This window comes from Epinephelus moara, chromosome 24 (genome assembly GCF_006386435.1).
Source record: "Epinephelus moara isolate mb chromosome 24, YSFRI_EMoa_1.0, whole genome shotgun sequence".
In the NCBI taxonomy this organism is placed as follows: domain Eukaryota; kingdom Metazoa; phylum Chordata; class Actinopteri; order Perciformes; family Serranidae; genus Epinephelus; species Epinephelus moara.
The window spans coordinates 24,904,210-24,919,618 of NC_065529.1; the positions used below are offsets into that span (position 1 = coordinate 24,904,210).

The window sequence follows — 15,409 nt, forward strand, 5'->3', positions numbered from 1 at the left end:
TTGTGGTTCTGTTGTGGAATTAACATTATATTACACATACCCTTAGCAGATGGAGACATGAAATACAGCCATTTCATTCATTTTCCGTAACTGCTTATCCTGTTAAGGGCCACATGGGGGACTGGAGCCTATCCCAGCTGGCACCCTGGACAGACTATCACAGAGCTAACACATTCATGCTCACATTCACACCTACGGCCAATTTAGAGTCACAAATTAACCTGCATGTCTTTGGACTGTGGGAGGAAGCTGGAGTACCCAGAGAAAACTCACACTGATATGGGGAGAACATGCAAACTCCACACAGAAGGGCTCCCCCACCCCGGGGTTCAAACCCAGGAACCCTCTTGCTGTGATGTGACAAGGATAATCACTGGACCACCATGCCGCCATACAAGAAATACAGTTCTTTTCAATCTTTGTAATATTAATTTATTGTGCAAATTAAGAAAAAGCATGTTGGCTAATTTCAATACTTCATTTTACAGCCAATATCAGCCGAAACCAATGACATGCTGATATTATTGTGCATCCCTAATTATCCCTGTTTAAATGTTCATATGGGCACATGACAGAAAAACATAAAACACTGAAACAACAACATTGTAATAGTTAAACAACGACTTGACACAATACTGCAGCCACTGCCACAAGATATTTCAGGGAACATCTGAGCAGCCCTGCGTTTTGGCGGGTTGGGGTCGATGTGACGTCGTCGGCGTCACGGTAAAGTGGGAGGGGCTTGAAGGGCAGCGGGAGGCCGGTGTTAGCAGCAGCCGTCAGAGCCGAGCTGAGCCGCGGGGAGCTGTCGCTGTTCAGGGCCGACTAGCGACTGAAACTTCACTGCCAAGATGTCCGACGAGGAGCAAGAGCAGACCATAGCCGAGGACCTGGTGGTCACCAAGTACAAGATGGGTGGTGACATCGCCAACCGTAAGTGAATTTAAACGAGCAGCCGTTGGTGACGCGGTGAGATGACCTGCTCTATCTGGCCTGTCGTGCAGCCAGCTAACGTTAGTTCCCCCACACAGCAGCAGCTGCAGCAGCCATGTGGTTTACATGCGAGGCACACATATGCTATACTAACTGGCTTCATAGCTAACAGCCACTGCGGGGTCGGTGTTAGCTAATGCTAGCTCCTCTGTTACTGCTGATGAACGTTGACGTTTTAGGGCTGTACGGGAGGGAGCTGTCTGTCTGATTAACTAACGTGGGATGCTAGCTAGCTAACATGCTAGCTCAGCCTGTTGCCCACTAACGTTACAGTCAGCTAAACATGGTAAGTGGACGTTAACAGATAAGCAGGTAGCTCTCAATGTGGAGCCACTTTAATGTTAGCTACATGTTCACGGCTCTCTTCCTTACATATCTAAACTCTGTTAGTTTATTATAAACTTTTGATGGATATTTGTCAAATTGATAAATGGTATGGTATGTCACAAAATGAGGTTTAAGTCACAGCTTGTATGACATTATCATTATCTGTGCATTCTCACACCCAGACAGTTTGACTTCTCTGGGTAATGTGTCGAAAATGCAGATAATAAATACTTGATAATTCATTGCAAATAAAGGATTACTTATTATTTGAAATTAGGAGTGGGAGATATGGAAAAACATCCACTGTCTTAGTGGTTATGGATTATAATATTAGAATTTCATTTTCAGGAACTGTTTCGAGATAAAATAACCAGACAGTAACATGTGTTTTTAGCAAACCTAGTGTATTAAATAATTGCCACATTAAGTTATGTCATCACATTGATCAAAGTGGCATTTACATGTATTATAAAGCAGTTCTTGATTTGCATTAATGCTGGCTGATATGGTGCTGCAAAATCATGGATGACTGACGAATCTATATCATCCCATAGTGTTAGTTGTCATACCGCCCAACCCTGTTTAAAACCTTGCCTTAATTCACACACTATGAGGACTGAGTATCAGTACTCAATTCCGTTTAAGGTAGAAACCAAAATTACCTAGTACCATCGAAACTTCTCCCGTCAAGTGATACCTGCACTTCTTTTTGTACCAAGATCTAGAAAACAATTGCTACTTGTATGGTTTTGCTTGCAGCCAATCATTGCAAGCACTCTTCGATTTAATACGGTCTGATTGGCCCACTACCGCAGCAGCTACAACCCAGATGCCTACATGCCACCAAAACGTTAGAGTATGGGCTTATTACATGCCTGTGGCGCCTGGTGGCATTTTATGCAACTGAATGCTTTCATTGATACAATGGCTATCGAATGAAGTAGAAAAAGGTATCAAATGAAGTTCTCAGATGGTATCAGTATCACTTTAAGGGTACTGGTATTTTTTTAAACAATACCTGTCCCTTCACACTATCACCTTGAGTTCAGTAATATTGACATAATCAAGCTATCAAAAACCCATTTTTGAGTCAGTTCCCTGACAGCGTATGGTGTTAAACTAGGGTTGGTTGATGTGAGCCCTGAAAAAATATTATCATGTCATGTGTTTGGCATTTAGCGCTCATTTCACTCAGTGTTAACAGTCAGAGAAAATACCAAATGTGATCTCTGGTTTCTGACATATTAATACTACATTATGTTGTCTACCTGCTCTACATGCTTATTGTTCTACTGCAATTAATCATTTGTCGTTTGTGTCACCCAGAGGCTCTCCGTCTGGTTGTGGAAACAGCCAAGCCCGGGGTGTCAGTGCTCAGCCTCTGTGAGAAGGGAGATGCCTACATCATGGCTGAGACTGGAAAGGTCTTCAAGAAGGAAAAGGAAATGAAGAAAGGTGAGCCAAAGATGATAGTGAGTTGTTGTTACTTGGGTGATCTGAGGTGAACCCCTCAAGAAGAATCTAGATGCAGTCATGCAAATTGTTGGTGTGTTTGTCCACACAACCTTCAATAGCTTTAATGACAGCAGGAATTTCAAAATATGGCAGTGGAGTATGAAAGTGTACGATTTTTTGGTGATCTCTGTCACTCCCTCCATCCTTGTATAGTTTTTTTGCTAAACTTGTGGATGATGTCCAAATGAAGACTTGGTGGTTTTCTTTTCCCTCTTCTAGGAATTGCCTTTCCCACCAGCGTCTCAGTCAATAACTGTGTTTGCCACTTCTCTCCCCTGAAGAGTGACCCTGACTACACACTTAAAGATGGGGATCTGGTCAAAATGTAGGCACCACGCTTTGTAATAATGTCACCCCCCGTGTGTCTTCAGTGTCTCAGTGTTGTCCTCCCTTCTTTCTATGTGACATCTCGGCTTGTCTGTGAGGGTTTTTTTCTTGGCTGTTGACTGTCTGCTTCATCAGTAAGGTCTTGTCTTCCTGTCTGTCCTGTGTGGCAAACGACAAGTAAGGCTGGACACTTTTCGTACAAGTGTTCTTCGCAGTTTTTTAAGTGATACGTTGGATTTTAGCATTGGTGGCCATCCATCTGCTAAATCCCACTTATCACATTTTTCTAATGTGCTTTGAAACAGGAAGTCAGCTCATCTTAGTTGTTGTGTTGCCACGTATGTTTCTGTCTGTATGTTCCTCTGTCATCTTTTGTGCTGCGTGTGAATTTGGGACGTTTTAAAAATGTTCATTGTATTTTGCGGTGATGTGGTTTCACACTAGGTTTGTATGTTTCTCACGTTTCACGCACTCATAGCCTAACCTTCTGTCTGTTCAATTTATTACAGCCAGTAGTGGTGCCCCCTTGAATTCACAATAAGTCCTTCACTGTATTCCAGCTGATGTACAGCCAAAAATAAATTCACCTTGGAGTATATCTTCCGTTTAATGGCCATAACAGATTAAATTGTTTTATTTTTTGTCTGACCTTCTTTTATTCTTTAGTCTTTATTAGTCTAACTTTCCAAAGTGGAAGATAGTTGACATTTTGCCCTTCCAGACTTGATTTGATTGATTGGTATCATTATATTAATCCTGACAGATGGGTGGCAGTTAAACTTGCAATGAATCTGACACAGGATCAGTTTAATTTGTTTTATTATTATTTCATACTCTCATCTCTTCTTTTCCTCTGACTTTGTGTAGAGATCTAGGAGTTCACGTTGATGGCTTCATCGCCAATGTTGCCCACAGCTTTGTGGTGGGAGCCAGTAAGGTGAGGGCCTTTTTTAAAATGCTGCTTCAGTCTTCGGTTTGTGTCCTCTCGCTGGAGCTCTCATTTAAGTCCTCTTCTCGCTGTGTCTTATTTCTGCAGGAGAACCCTATCACTGGAAGGAAAGCTGATGTAATCAAAGCGGCCCATCTGTGTGCAGAAGCAGCTCTCCGCCTTGTTAAACCTGGTAACCAGGTACAGGAACCACTTCCTTACTGTCCTCTGTGTCAGCCATAATGCTGAGTTACTTTCTTTACCATAGCTGGCTCTGGCTCAATACTAGATTTAGATGGGCCTTAAAATGATTCTTAAGCATTAAAACTGGCTTGTGTAAGTGTGTGAAATTTACTGCATCTCCTCCAACAGTTTTTTCTCTGCTGCTCTTCCCTCATTTTAATTGGCCGGTGAGTGCAAAACTGTATTTGGCATGTGAAAGTAAAGAAATGCATTTTTCTGTCTCTCAGAACACCCAAGTGACAGAAGCCTGGAACAAGATCGCTCAGTCGTTCAAATGCTCACCAATTGAGGGTGAGTGTCTGGTCAAAGTTTGTGCTTCTGATGCCACATCCACACTAATGTGTTTTCATTTTAAAATGAAAATTATTTCCACACACATAAGCGTTTTAGCATGGTTTCAGAAAAAAATGTCTTCCATCAACACGTCTTAAAACGCATATTAAGCTACCATTTATGTACACTAGTCACACGTGTGCCAGTGTAAACAGGAAGCAGATTGTCTACTCTGTGGTTGGTTGCTTAGTATCAGAAAATACTACGAAAATGGTGGAAAGTGAGACCTTGGATTTCTCTTGACTGACGGTGAGGTTGAACTGTTACTGAAAGTAACAGGAGTATAGGGCTGTCAAAGCAGTAGAAAACAGATTGGGAGTCATTGCAAAGCAAATATGGCGACTTATTAGAGCAGATCATTATCAATCGGCAGAGGAAGCATTGGCAATAGGAAAGGAGTGCACACACAAGACGGAAAAAATCACAAAAGCTATGTAAACCTAACCATACCATTTTGGCTTGACGCATCAAGGCTGATGAGACCCAATTGGGAAGCGAATGTGAGTGTCTGCATCATCGTTTCCATATTTCCAGATCAAAGTTTCCATCCAAGGGGCCCAAAAAACACTGTTTAAACGTAACCGTAACAGTAATTATGTGCTGTAAAACATGTTAGTGTGGGTGTATCCTCAGTGGGCGGTCAGAGCAACTATAAGTGTTTGCATTCGGATGGCTGTTGTTAATTTTGTATGTGTTCAGGTTTGTTTATATATATATATATATATATATATATATATATATATATACACACACACAGTGGTGGAAAAAAAGTTTTCGGACACCCTTAAAATTTTACACAATCTCAAATATTATCATGAAATATTTGTGGAAAAATCTTTTTTGTGTTTCAAAAGGTGTGGCTGCATTAGACAGATACAAACAAATACAAATTATATTTTTTTGTTTATTGTTTACAAGAAAAACTAACAAAACTAAATTCTTGACAGTTTCAATATGTCAGTTCTCAACATTGTCGGTATCAAAGTCAACAAATAACAGAGAATGTGTTCAAAACTGAACAAAAAATAAATAAACCATCACATCATCAAATTAATATTTAGTAGTCCTGCCATTGGCACGTAGTAGAGCTCTAATCCTGGCTGGCATGTTCCCCACGAGCCTTTCACACTGTTGAGGGGTAATCTTGTCCCATTCTTCTTGAATTACTGCTTTTAATTCTTCTAAATTCTTTGGTTTATGCTTTGAAACAGACCTTTTGATAATCCACCACAGATTTTCAATGGGGCTCATGTCTGGGGATTGAGCTGGCCACTCTAAGACCTGGATACTGTGCTCCTGCAGCCAAGTTCTACTGGCCTTGGATGTGTGGCAAGGGGCATTATCTTGTTGAAACATCCAGTTTTTACCTCGACGGAACAGTGCACGCGCAGAAGGGAGCATGTGGGTTTCGAGAATGGTACAATACTTGGTAGAGTTCAATGTGCCATCACAGACAGTGAGATGACCAACACCAGCAGCACTCATGCATCCCCAAACCATGATACTGCCTCCACCATGCTTGACAGTAGGTACTGTACATGCTGGAGATAATGCTTCGCCTGGCCTTCTGCGTACCCTCACATTAGTAGGAGGAAGATAAAGCTGGAAACTGGACTCATCTGACCACAAAATCTTCTTCCAATTCCTGGCTGTCCAGTTCTTGTGTGCCTGGGCCCAACGACGCCGGGCTAACCTCTGTCTCTCATTGATCAGGGGCTTCTTGATAGCCTTGTAGGACCTTAAGCCATGATCTAAAAGTCGGCCACGTACAGTGCGGGTGGAACACTGGACACCAGTTTGGTTTGACCACTGCTGCTGAAGCTCCTGTGATGTCATTCGGCGGTTTTGCCTGCACATGCGGATCAGGATGCGGTCATTTCTTGCTGAAGAAACCCTTGGACGCCCAGATCTTGGTTTGTCTTCCAAGCTGTTGGTTCGTCTGTATTTCTGCAGAGTGTATCCAACTGCTGAAGGACTGCATCTGCACTTCCTGGCTATCTGGCGGCAGCTGTATCCTTCCTGGCTGAGAATCTTTATCTTCAGGCGTGTTTCCTGCGTTAGGTTCCTTGTTTTAGCCATTTTTGTGTCTGAAGAACTTTCAAATGTGCTGGCTTTATGTAGACACGAAGCTTGGCAACAAAAATTGTGTCTTTTAATAAAAAGAACGACCTTCATCACTGGTACCAAAATGACCCAATACTCAAAATTTCTTATGTATTTTTATGGAACCAATCAATTTTAAGTTTTTAATGGCTTTTTTAGGATTTATTTAGTATTTTGGTTGTGACTGTACTAAAAGAAATTGCACTTGAAGACCTAAGAGTGATTCTTAATGCAATATTTCACAAATGCATGGGGTGTCCGAAAACTTTTTTCCACCACTATATATATATATATATATATATATATATATATATATATATATATATATATAAATTTTTTACAGATTCATAACATTGAAGTGGATGTTTTTGTGAAAAAGGCTCACTTTCCCTGTCTTAATATCACCTTTCCTGCCTGGCTCTGTGTTTTAAAGGTATGCTGTCTCATCAGCTAAAGCAGCATGTCATAGATGGAGAGAAGACCGTCATTCAGAACCCGACAGACCAGCAAAGGTACCTTTAGTTACTTTTTACACAGGAGGAGGGGGGAGGGACCTGAGACGATCTGTGGGTCTCAGGTCATCATTATATCCTAAGTGTGATGTAATTTCCTGAACTTATCAGCCTGTTCTAGCTGTTCTAGCTGTTCTATTTGTCTTTACGCACTTAGTCATTATAGCCACATTACTGGTGATTATGTATCAAAAATCTTATTGCGTAAATATATTATGAAAGCACCAGTAGTCATATTGAGGTGTTCACAGTGAGATTTGTGATTTATCATGAAGAACTGATGTATTGCATCGACAAATCAAGTGCAAAATAAGTCACTTTTTTTCAGTGGCTGCTGTCGACTCTCATTTTCAGAAAGGACCATGAGAAAGCAGAGTTTGAGGTACATGAAGTCTATGCTGTGGACGTCTTGATTAGCACTGGAGAAGGGAAGGTCAGTGTCCTCTCTTGTCTTTATTCATTAGCTGTAGCTAATAAACTTGTTTGTGTAAGGAACAGACAAACAGTTCCACTACATGGTGCAGCACAGCTCTACTCAACTCGACTTGCTCTTTTGTGGTTTGTTGTTTTCTGCAAAAGTTGTGGATAGTACCTGGTACATTTAATGGTAGCACCTAGGTCAAGGTTCCAACCAAGCTGAGCCAATGCTAGGAGGTGGGGTTAAATCACCGAAAACTAGAGCTCCGATCGGGCCCAAAAAAATCAGGTCAAACCCCACATGAACCCACATGGTTTCTGTCCAAGCCACAGGCAACAGTTTTCTGCCGGATCCTGATTGATCACCTGAATTCCTGCTGTAAAAAAATGTATTATATGAAACAATAATATTTTTTTTTATATTGAAACATTTATTAGAAGCCAGGGGCTGACGTGTTTCCTCACACCACTTTTTCTCTTCCATCTGTTAATTCATGAGTCTGTCATTTTGTGCTTTTGCAGGGTGAGCTGCGCCACTTCATGTGTTTAGTGTCAATTAAAACTCATAGCCATAGTCAATGACATCTGTCAGATTCAAGCCCCAGGGAATATGGATAAATTACAGCCCGGCCCAGCCAGAGCTAGACAGGGATGGGTCAGGTCCATTCAGGCTCAGGAAGAGAATCAGAGCTCTACTGGTAACCACTGATTGTGGTCAGAGAGAACTTGTTGTTAGCGTTACCCAGGACATGCTGCATAATCCCACCATTTTTAAATAGTCTAGCTACTGTCAATAGCTACCACAATTTTTTCCATTTATTCACCCCAAGATTTGAGAAAATTGCAGCCTGCAAACAAATGGTGAACACCACACACACCACCCTGCACAATTTACAAAGTGCAGTTATTCCTCTCTTTGGTTGCTGAAAAAAAGTATTCAGTGCACTGAGGGGGTACTATTCAGAATGGTAAACGAAATAGAGAAAAGAAACTGGTACTGAAAGTCAGTCAAGTCGAGCCAAACCATGCAGCGGAAATAAGCCATCTTTAACTCTCTTTTATTTTCAATCAGGCCAGAGACGGAGGTCTGAGGACCACCATCTATAAGAGGGACCCCAGTAAGCAGTACGGCTTGAAGATGAAAACTTCCCGTACATTCTTCAGTGAAGTGGAACGACGCTTTGATGCCATGCCCTTTACTCTACGGTATGAACACCACAATTTGTGTGTAACAACTAATATGCATAGTCTGCTACCTGCTGAAATTTTAAATACATTGTTGAATATTGATAAACTCTGGCTCAAGCAGTTACCTAATACTGCCATCCATTTTCCATCAGGGCGTTTGAGGATGAGGCCAAAGCCCGTCTGGGTGTGGTGGAGTGTGCCAAACATGAACTGGTACAGCCCTTCAGCGTGCTACACGAGAAAGAGGGTGAGTGTTTACCTCTCCACTTCATATCGTTTTTGCTTTTAACAGCTCTTCCTGTTTATTCAACGCCCCCTTCCTCCTGTGTCTTTGTCCTCAGGAGAGTGTGTAGCTCAGTTTAAGTTCACAGTGCTGCTGATGGCCAACGGGCCTCACAGAATCACCAACGGACCCTTCGATCCAGAGCTCTACAAGTCAGAGCATGAAGTTCAGGATGCAGAGCTACGGGTAAGATCATGAATTCACTTCACTCTGTGTCAAGTGTCTTTGTCATACCCATTAAACATCTCGTTCCCTTTTATACTGAAACATCTCTGCTCTCCCCCAGACTTTACTACAAAGCTCTGCAAGCCGTAAAACACAGAAGAAAAAGAAAAAGAAGGTAAATTATGATTCTAACAAACCCACATGCTGTCCTCCCTTCACCTCCTCGTTACCTCACTGATCTGAACCTGCCTTTTTCACATCCTACAGGCCTCAAAGACAGCAGAAAATGCAACTGGACAGCCGACCGAGGACACAGAAGCTGCAGAATAAACGAGCACTGCCTTTCCACACATGCAAGACCCCAAAGAGAAGCAAGAGAACACATGACAAATTGCCCCACTCTCTGCCCAGTGTACATCTAACAGAGCTGTTTTCACTAATTAAACCAATGAGTTTTGGATCCTACACGGAGGCTTAACCCTTTACTGCATTCATTAAAAGTACCATGTTGCTCTTTCCTCCCTGACTTCAGTAGGAAATAAAGAATATTTGCAAGTAGTTTTACATCTTTGAGAAGACTTGTTGCCAAATGGTGCGCGTGCGACTGGTGCCAAATCCTTTGGTCCTCATAATGTTTGTATTTTTTTTCCTTTTCAAGTAAAACTGAAGCTTACAGTGGGCATTATTGGGATTGGATCAGTCTGTATTTTTGTAATTCAGCTGCAGGTGAAGAAATATTGGATAGTATCAACAGAAACGTGGCTCATATTCATGAACTCAATGTTTCTTTCTCTAAGCACTTCATGGATTCTCCTGTTTGAATAGGATGGTCCGACTGCGCAGTCACATGATGTTTCCCTTTGGCAACAAAGCTACAACAAGTTATCTAAACTTGTTTATATCTAAATGAGAATTTGTAGTAAAAATGAATATTCAGATATTTTATCGAAAAGTTTACAAGCACTTTGTCACCTCTTTCGTGTCTTAATGATGAGAGAAGACGAGTTTATTCATTCAGCGCTTTATAAAAAATGGACCTTTAACATTTAAAATCATGTCATACATATTTTTTCTTAACTCAACTGTGCAGTAAAGGGTTAAATTATAAATTTGTCTCACTTGTGAAATGACAAACTAAAAAAGGTAACAAAATTGACAATGAAGTAATGACAAGGATTGTAATATGAACGAAGGCTTTTGCATCAGAGTTAATGTAGTGAGGGTTTATGGTTACTCTTCCATCATACAGGCCAGATTTAACCACACTAGATTCCTTTAAAGCAATAACCTGAGCAGAAGACTGGAGTATTTTTAAGTATACGAGCAAAAATCTGTTGTAATCAGCTTGACTTTTGGGAACAAAACCGCTACATTTACTGCCATTCCCCTTGAATTTTATGAAACGACGGAAAATCTCTACGTTCCAGTTTTGAAGAACTTTTCTATCAGTGACGCCTGTTACTTGCTTTATGACATCATTGGTTTGGTGAAGCATGAAAACTGAAGCTGACCACACTTTAACAAAAGGTTTTATGGATGTCTTCAGTGGAATTGGACCAGTCGGAGATTATTTTGAGTCTGGGTCAGTGTTGGGTCAGATTTGTCAACAGTTGAACATGTTGAGAAAAGTAAAATCCTGCTTTGTAGCTCAGTCAGTGGGCAATGGAACTTTACATCTAATGAAATAAAACATTTTCATACATTTCTCTTTGTTTTCTTTTGGGGTTTTTGTCAAAGTTCAATACTGGAGATGCCTGCAGAGGAATATTGTGACTCTACAATAGTGAGGTTTTAAATTCAGGGATTATGGTAGTGTTGAAGGAGACATGATAAAGCTGGAATTTGCTAGTCCTTTGTTACCTCTGGGTGTATTAGGCCAATTTGGGAATTGTTGGAAAACAATGACCTGAACTTCTTCATGGCGATATATTTTTCAATAAGCTGGATTTAACAAAAAAAAAAGATAATTTGATTGATTTACAAACAAATTTACCATATCATGGTAGGTATTAATAACACTATTAAATTACAAATACCTTTTTAAGAGGGTTGTATCTGTATCGCCCTCTGCTGAGAAGCAGGATGGTTTCATGGTTACATCGTTTTTGCAGTTGGGAAGAAAAATAGATATAGATCTTTAACAAAAACTCTAATGTCAAGGTAGTTACTAGAGCTTTAGACTTTGCAAATGAAGACTGTTTCATTAATTGATATCTCCAGATAAGCGACTAAGGGGACCTTGAGGTGCTAGTTGCAAGGTCAAGAATGAATTTTGTCTTTTAACATTAATATTACAATTATTTTTTATGTTATGATGTGGAAATACAATTAACCAAATGGCCATTTAAGTAATTGATGTCTGTAAGATAATTCCATATTTTTTAGGTTAATTCAGTGGTTAGAGCTGCAGTTGTAGGCTGTACAATGTACAAAAGCCAACCTTTTGAAACATTCATTAGGTCTCTTTATTTCCAGGCTAGTTTTTATTTGCGGCCCTGAAAGCCTGGCTCAGTTTTAGAGTATCACAGCGTCAACTGGCCCCACTAGCAATTCAAGGGATTCTTATTTTAGACGAGAAATGCCATAAATACTTAATAAGAAACTGTCTTGCTGAAAATGATTCCCTGGAAGACAAAAAAAAAAAAAGACGTCTTACACAAATTTGATAAAAATGAAATTAATAAACTAAAATCTATGTATCTGACTTTACCTTTACCTCCCAAACAAATGAAACACATTTCAAAATGATGAATTTATGCATTCATCCTTCTAAAGAATTACTAAAACTACAATTTAATATTGATTTTGTGAAAGTGATATTGAATTCACAGTCCATATATTTTTCCCAAGGAGTGTAATACATACATTTTGGCTTGACATTCACAAATGCATGAACCTAAATATCTCATCATTTCCAGCTTCGAAATCTACAGACAATATTTGGCATGATCTTGAAAAACAAAAGTGACAAACTCTGTTGTAATATAATCATATGTTTGGCAATTTTTTTATACATAAGATCAAAATCCTGAAATCCTCCCCCAACTTTTATTTTTTCTTGAATTAATTTATACTGTACAAAACGTCTTTAAAACTGATTAAAGGAAGAAAAGCACCATTATATGATCCTAAAAAAAACATTTTCCTATCATGTCAGATAACTAAGAAAAAATAAATTTGCCCTTGTAAATAATTAATTTTATTTTATGTTTACTACTTTTTTTAATTTATTCATTTTTGTACTTTTTTTTGCCTCCCTTTATTAATTTCAACTTGCAGTTAAGGCACTCCCTTTGAAATCATTTTCAATCTTGTAATAATAGAAGTTTGCATTTTTTTTTCTGCACTACTTTTCGCTTTAGCAGTTTCTTCACACCATCCTGTACCTAATGAATGCCAAATAAGTTTTGTACATTCAAAGCGCCATATCTCACTTTGATAACTTTTATGCCTGAAAAACGCAGTCCTGACCATTAAGACTACATTTCCCAGTGAGCAAAGAAAAAAAACTTGGCGCTCGAACGTGACGTAAACGCCTGTATAAGTTCCGCCCTCTTCCTTCGTCACATCCTCTTTCCGTTGCTCTCCTCGCTCAGAGGTATGGGAATTTGTTTCGCCGCTAACTGAATCCAAATAAATCTTCAAGTTTTACAAATCATCCGCAGTTACTAATAATTTCATTTGTGTTGTTTTCACAGAATCTCTCCACACGATGAGAGCCAAGGTGAGTTGACCAGCCTGTGTCAGTATTTTAATGTTTTATATTATCTTCCTGTTCAGTCAATGCTGCTAGCTAGCATCTGGATAGCAACCGCAGCGCTGCTTTATCCTGTTTGTTGGCCGAAAACGATTCTGTAGTTATGTGTTTGTTTTCCACACACTATAACTATGATAATAATGTAAACTAAACCCCTCACCTGAAGACAGTCCAAGAGGAAATAGTGTAAATGTTAAGTTGCAGGAGGGCCGCTTTGCTGCATGCTCAAATGTTAACAATGCTAAATGTCTGTGCTGCTGAAAACAGTTCTCAGTGTATTTATTCTTCAGTAACTCCTACTGTGCTAGTAACTCAGACATTTTATACCATACAGTGGGAATGTGATGCAAGTGTTACTGTTGCCAAAAGGCCTGCTCTGGTTCATACTCTAATGTTAACAATGGTGAACCTCTTGGTATTTGTGTTTATTGGTTAAATGTCTAGTTCTGGTGGGAGACAGACATTACTGTTTACTGTCTTCAGTACCAGTGTAGTGTGGTGTAGTTTCTTTGCTTCACAACAAGCATGCTGTCACATAGTAAGAGGGATGGCCCACATGGCCACTGACCTGAATTTACTGTACACTAATAAATATCCCTCTTGTTTTCCAGTGGAGGAAGAAGCGTATGCGCAGGTAAGCCTTATTGATCTCTTTCCTTTACGCAGATTCCTAATTGCCAGTCGTTTGAGGATTTTGATACATAGATGTTGAAAAATTGAGTGCATAACAGGAAAACTATTTTACCACTTCAGTAGTGACAGAGCTACCTGAGATTATTTGTAATCTATCATGTATTTAATCACAGTGCTCTCAAATCTCAAATCCCAATCCAGTTCAACACTAGCACTTGATCAAATGACGGTTATACCCAGTATTTGTGTCTGCTGTCTAGTGTGAACTTGTCTTTTCCACTTTGGAATTGAATACCCGCTGATGTCCATTTTTAAAGGCTCATCCATAGTCAACTCAAGTGTGCCCAGCAGTAAAGGCAGGACTGGAGCCTGTCAAAAATCTGCACATTGCTCTAGACATGTCCATGGATTCATGTTCTAAATATTTGTCCATGTGAACATCACTTACAACTTAGTCTTTTGAATAATGGCTCCAGGTTGCAACCCATGATTTTAAAATGGCTGAAATTCATTAAATTATATTGAGCATGTTTCCTCCAGTTTTGAAATGCAACCATTCATCAGTATTGAGTCTGTCTTGAAGTTTAGGAAGTGTCTTTGCAGTTAAACTCCCTTAAATACCGGGTCTGTAAGATGATTCCAAATTGTGAAGTTACATTTAAAGGTGAAACATGGGATGGTAAAAGGTCTAATGCATTTAAAAAGCTATATTTGCTTTGGGTTGACAGTTTTATGGCAAGGTGACATCCTGAACTGTGACTCAAAAGGCAAATTGAAGGATCCTACGCAGTGCTGTAACTGCAGATACTGATAAATTCCTCTTTTTTAAAACTCATTATCTCTTGTCCCAGGTTAAATTTTGTTATTGAATGGGCCATTAAATCCTTTGTTTTTGGCCAGTAAAAGTGTGGACGACTTGTCGGGGTTGTGATCAGTCCAGATTTCTGCACTGCTGAAGGGCTATTGAGCAGCAAACTCGTGACAGCTGTTGTCTTTTTTTTTTTATCACAGGCTGAAGCGTAAAAGGAGAAAGATGAGGCAGAGGTCAAAGTAAGCCCTCATCCCCACCAGCTGTGATCCTGTCGGAGCCTCTCCAGATGACTGACGCATGTGGCTGAAGTGGAGCCTCCATCACTGGAACGAAGGCCTAAAGCCCTGACTTCAGATGACTGCGCGTCTCATGGAGCCTGCTGTGAACGTCTGACCGGAAGAGGCAAAGATGCTGGACCATCTCTGAACATCAGAACTACAGCTGTCTTGTTCATGGACCATAATACGTTTTGTTCAGCAACAACTGTGATGTGGTGGTGTATTGAACAATAAATGAACACTGTTAAAAATTTACCACAAGCTTCAGCTTCTTTATTAATTTCACCATAATAGGATTAAATTGTTCTGTATTTAAATTTACTTAAACATTAATTGAACATCACGGCAGGAGCAATGTCAGTCCTGTGTATCAAAGCTCTGCTTTTGTCAGTCATGTAACTTGGGTGTATAGTAACTTCAAATGTGTGACAAACTTAAAATGAAGAATGTGGAAATTTACTTGTCATCAAAGGTTGTATTTGGACCACAGATGGCTGCTGACTCCAAGTGATTTGGGCTTAATATAATCCAGTCACCTCTGGTAGTAAGTGTCAAAATCTGGAAAGTCGGTACATAACTTGCATAACTGAAGAAGG

At 39.9% G+C, this 15,409-nt stretch overlaps 1 protein-coding gene and 1 long non-coding RNA gene across 2 annotated transcripts; both read left to right on the forward strand.

The window, feature by feature from the left end:
• The first annotated feature begins 749 nt into the window (after window positions 1-749).
• On the forward strand, window positions 750-11,036 carry pa2g4a (proliferation-associated 2G4, a). Its single transcript, XM_050037882.1, has 13 exons — window positions 750-933; window positions 2,647-2,775; window positions 3,055-3,160; window positions 4,030-4,099; window positions 4,199-4,291; window positions 4,561-4,624; window positions 7,203-7,281; window positions 7,636-7,714; window positions 8,771-8,904; window positions 9,039-9,133; window positions 9,228-9,355; window positions 9,456-9,509; window positions 9,602-11,036. The coding sequence occupies exons 1-13, from the start codon at window positions 852-854 to the stop codon at window positions 9,662-9,664; spliced, it is 1,176 nt and encodes a 391-aa protein (XP_049893839.1). The 5' UTR covers window positions 750-851; the 3' UTR covers window positions 9,665-11,036.
• Window positions 11,037-12,864: 1,828 nt separating this feature from the next.
• On the forward strand, window positions 12,865-15,068 carry LOC126386524 (uncharacterized). Its single transcript, XR_007569517.1, has 4 exons — window positions 12,865-12,932; window positions 13,033-13,058; window positions 13,703-13,725; window positions 14,736-15,068. It is a non-coding gene; the product is annotated as an uncharacterized LOC126386524 (long non-coding RNA).
• Window positions 15,069-15,409: the final 341 nt, after the last annotated feature.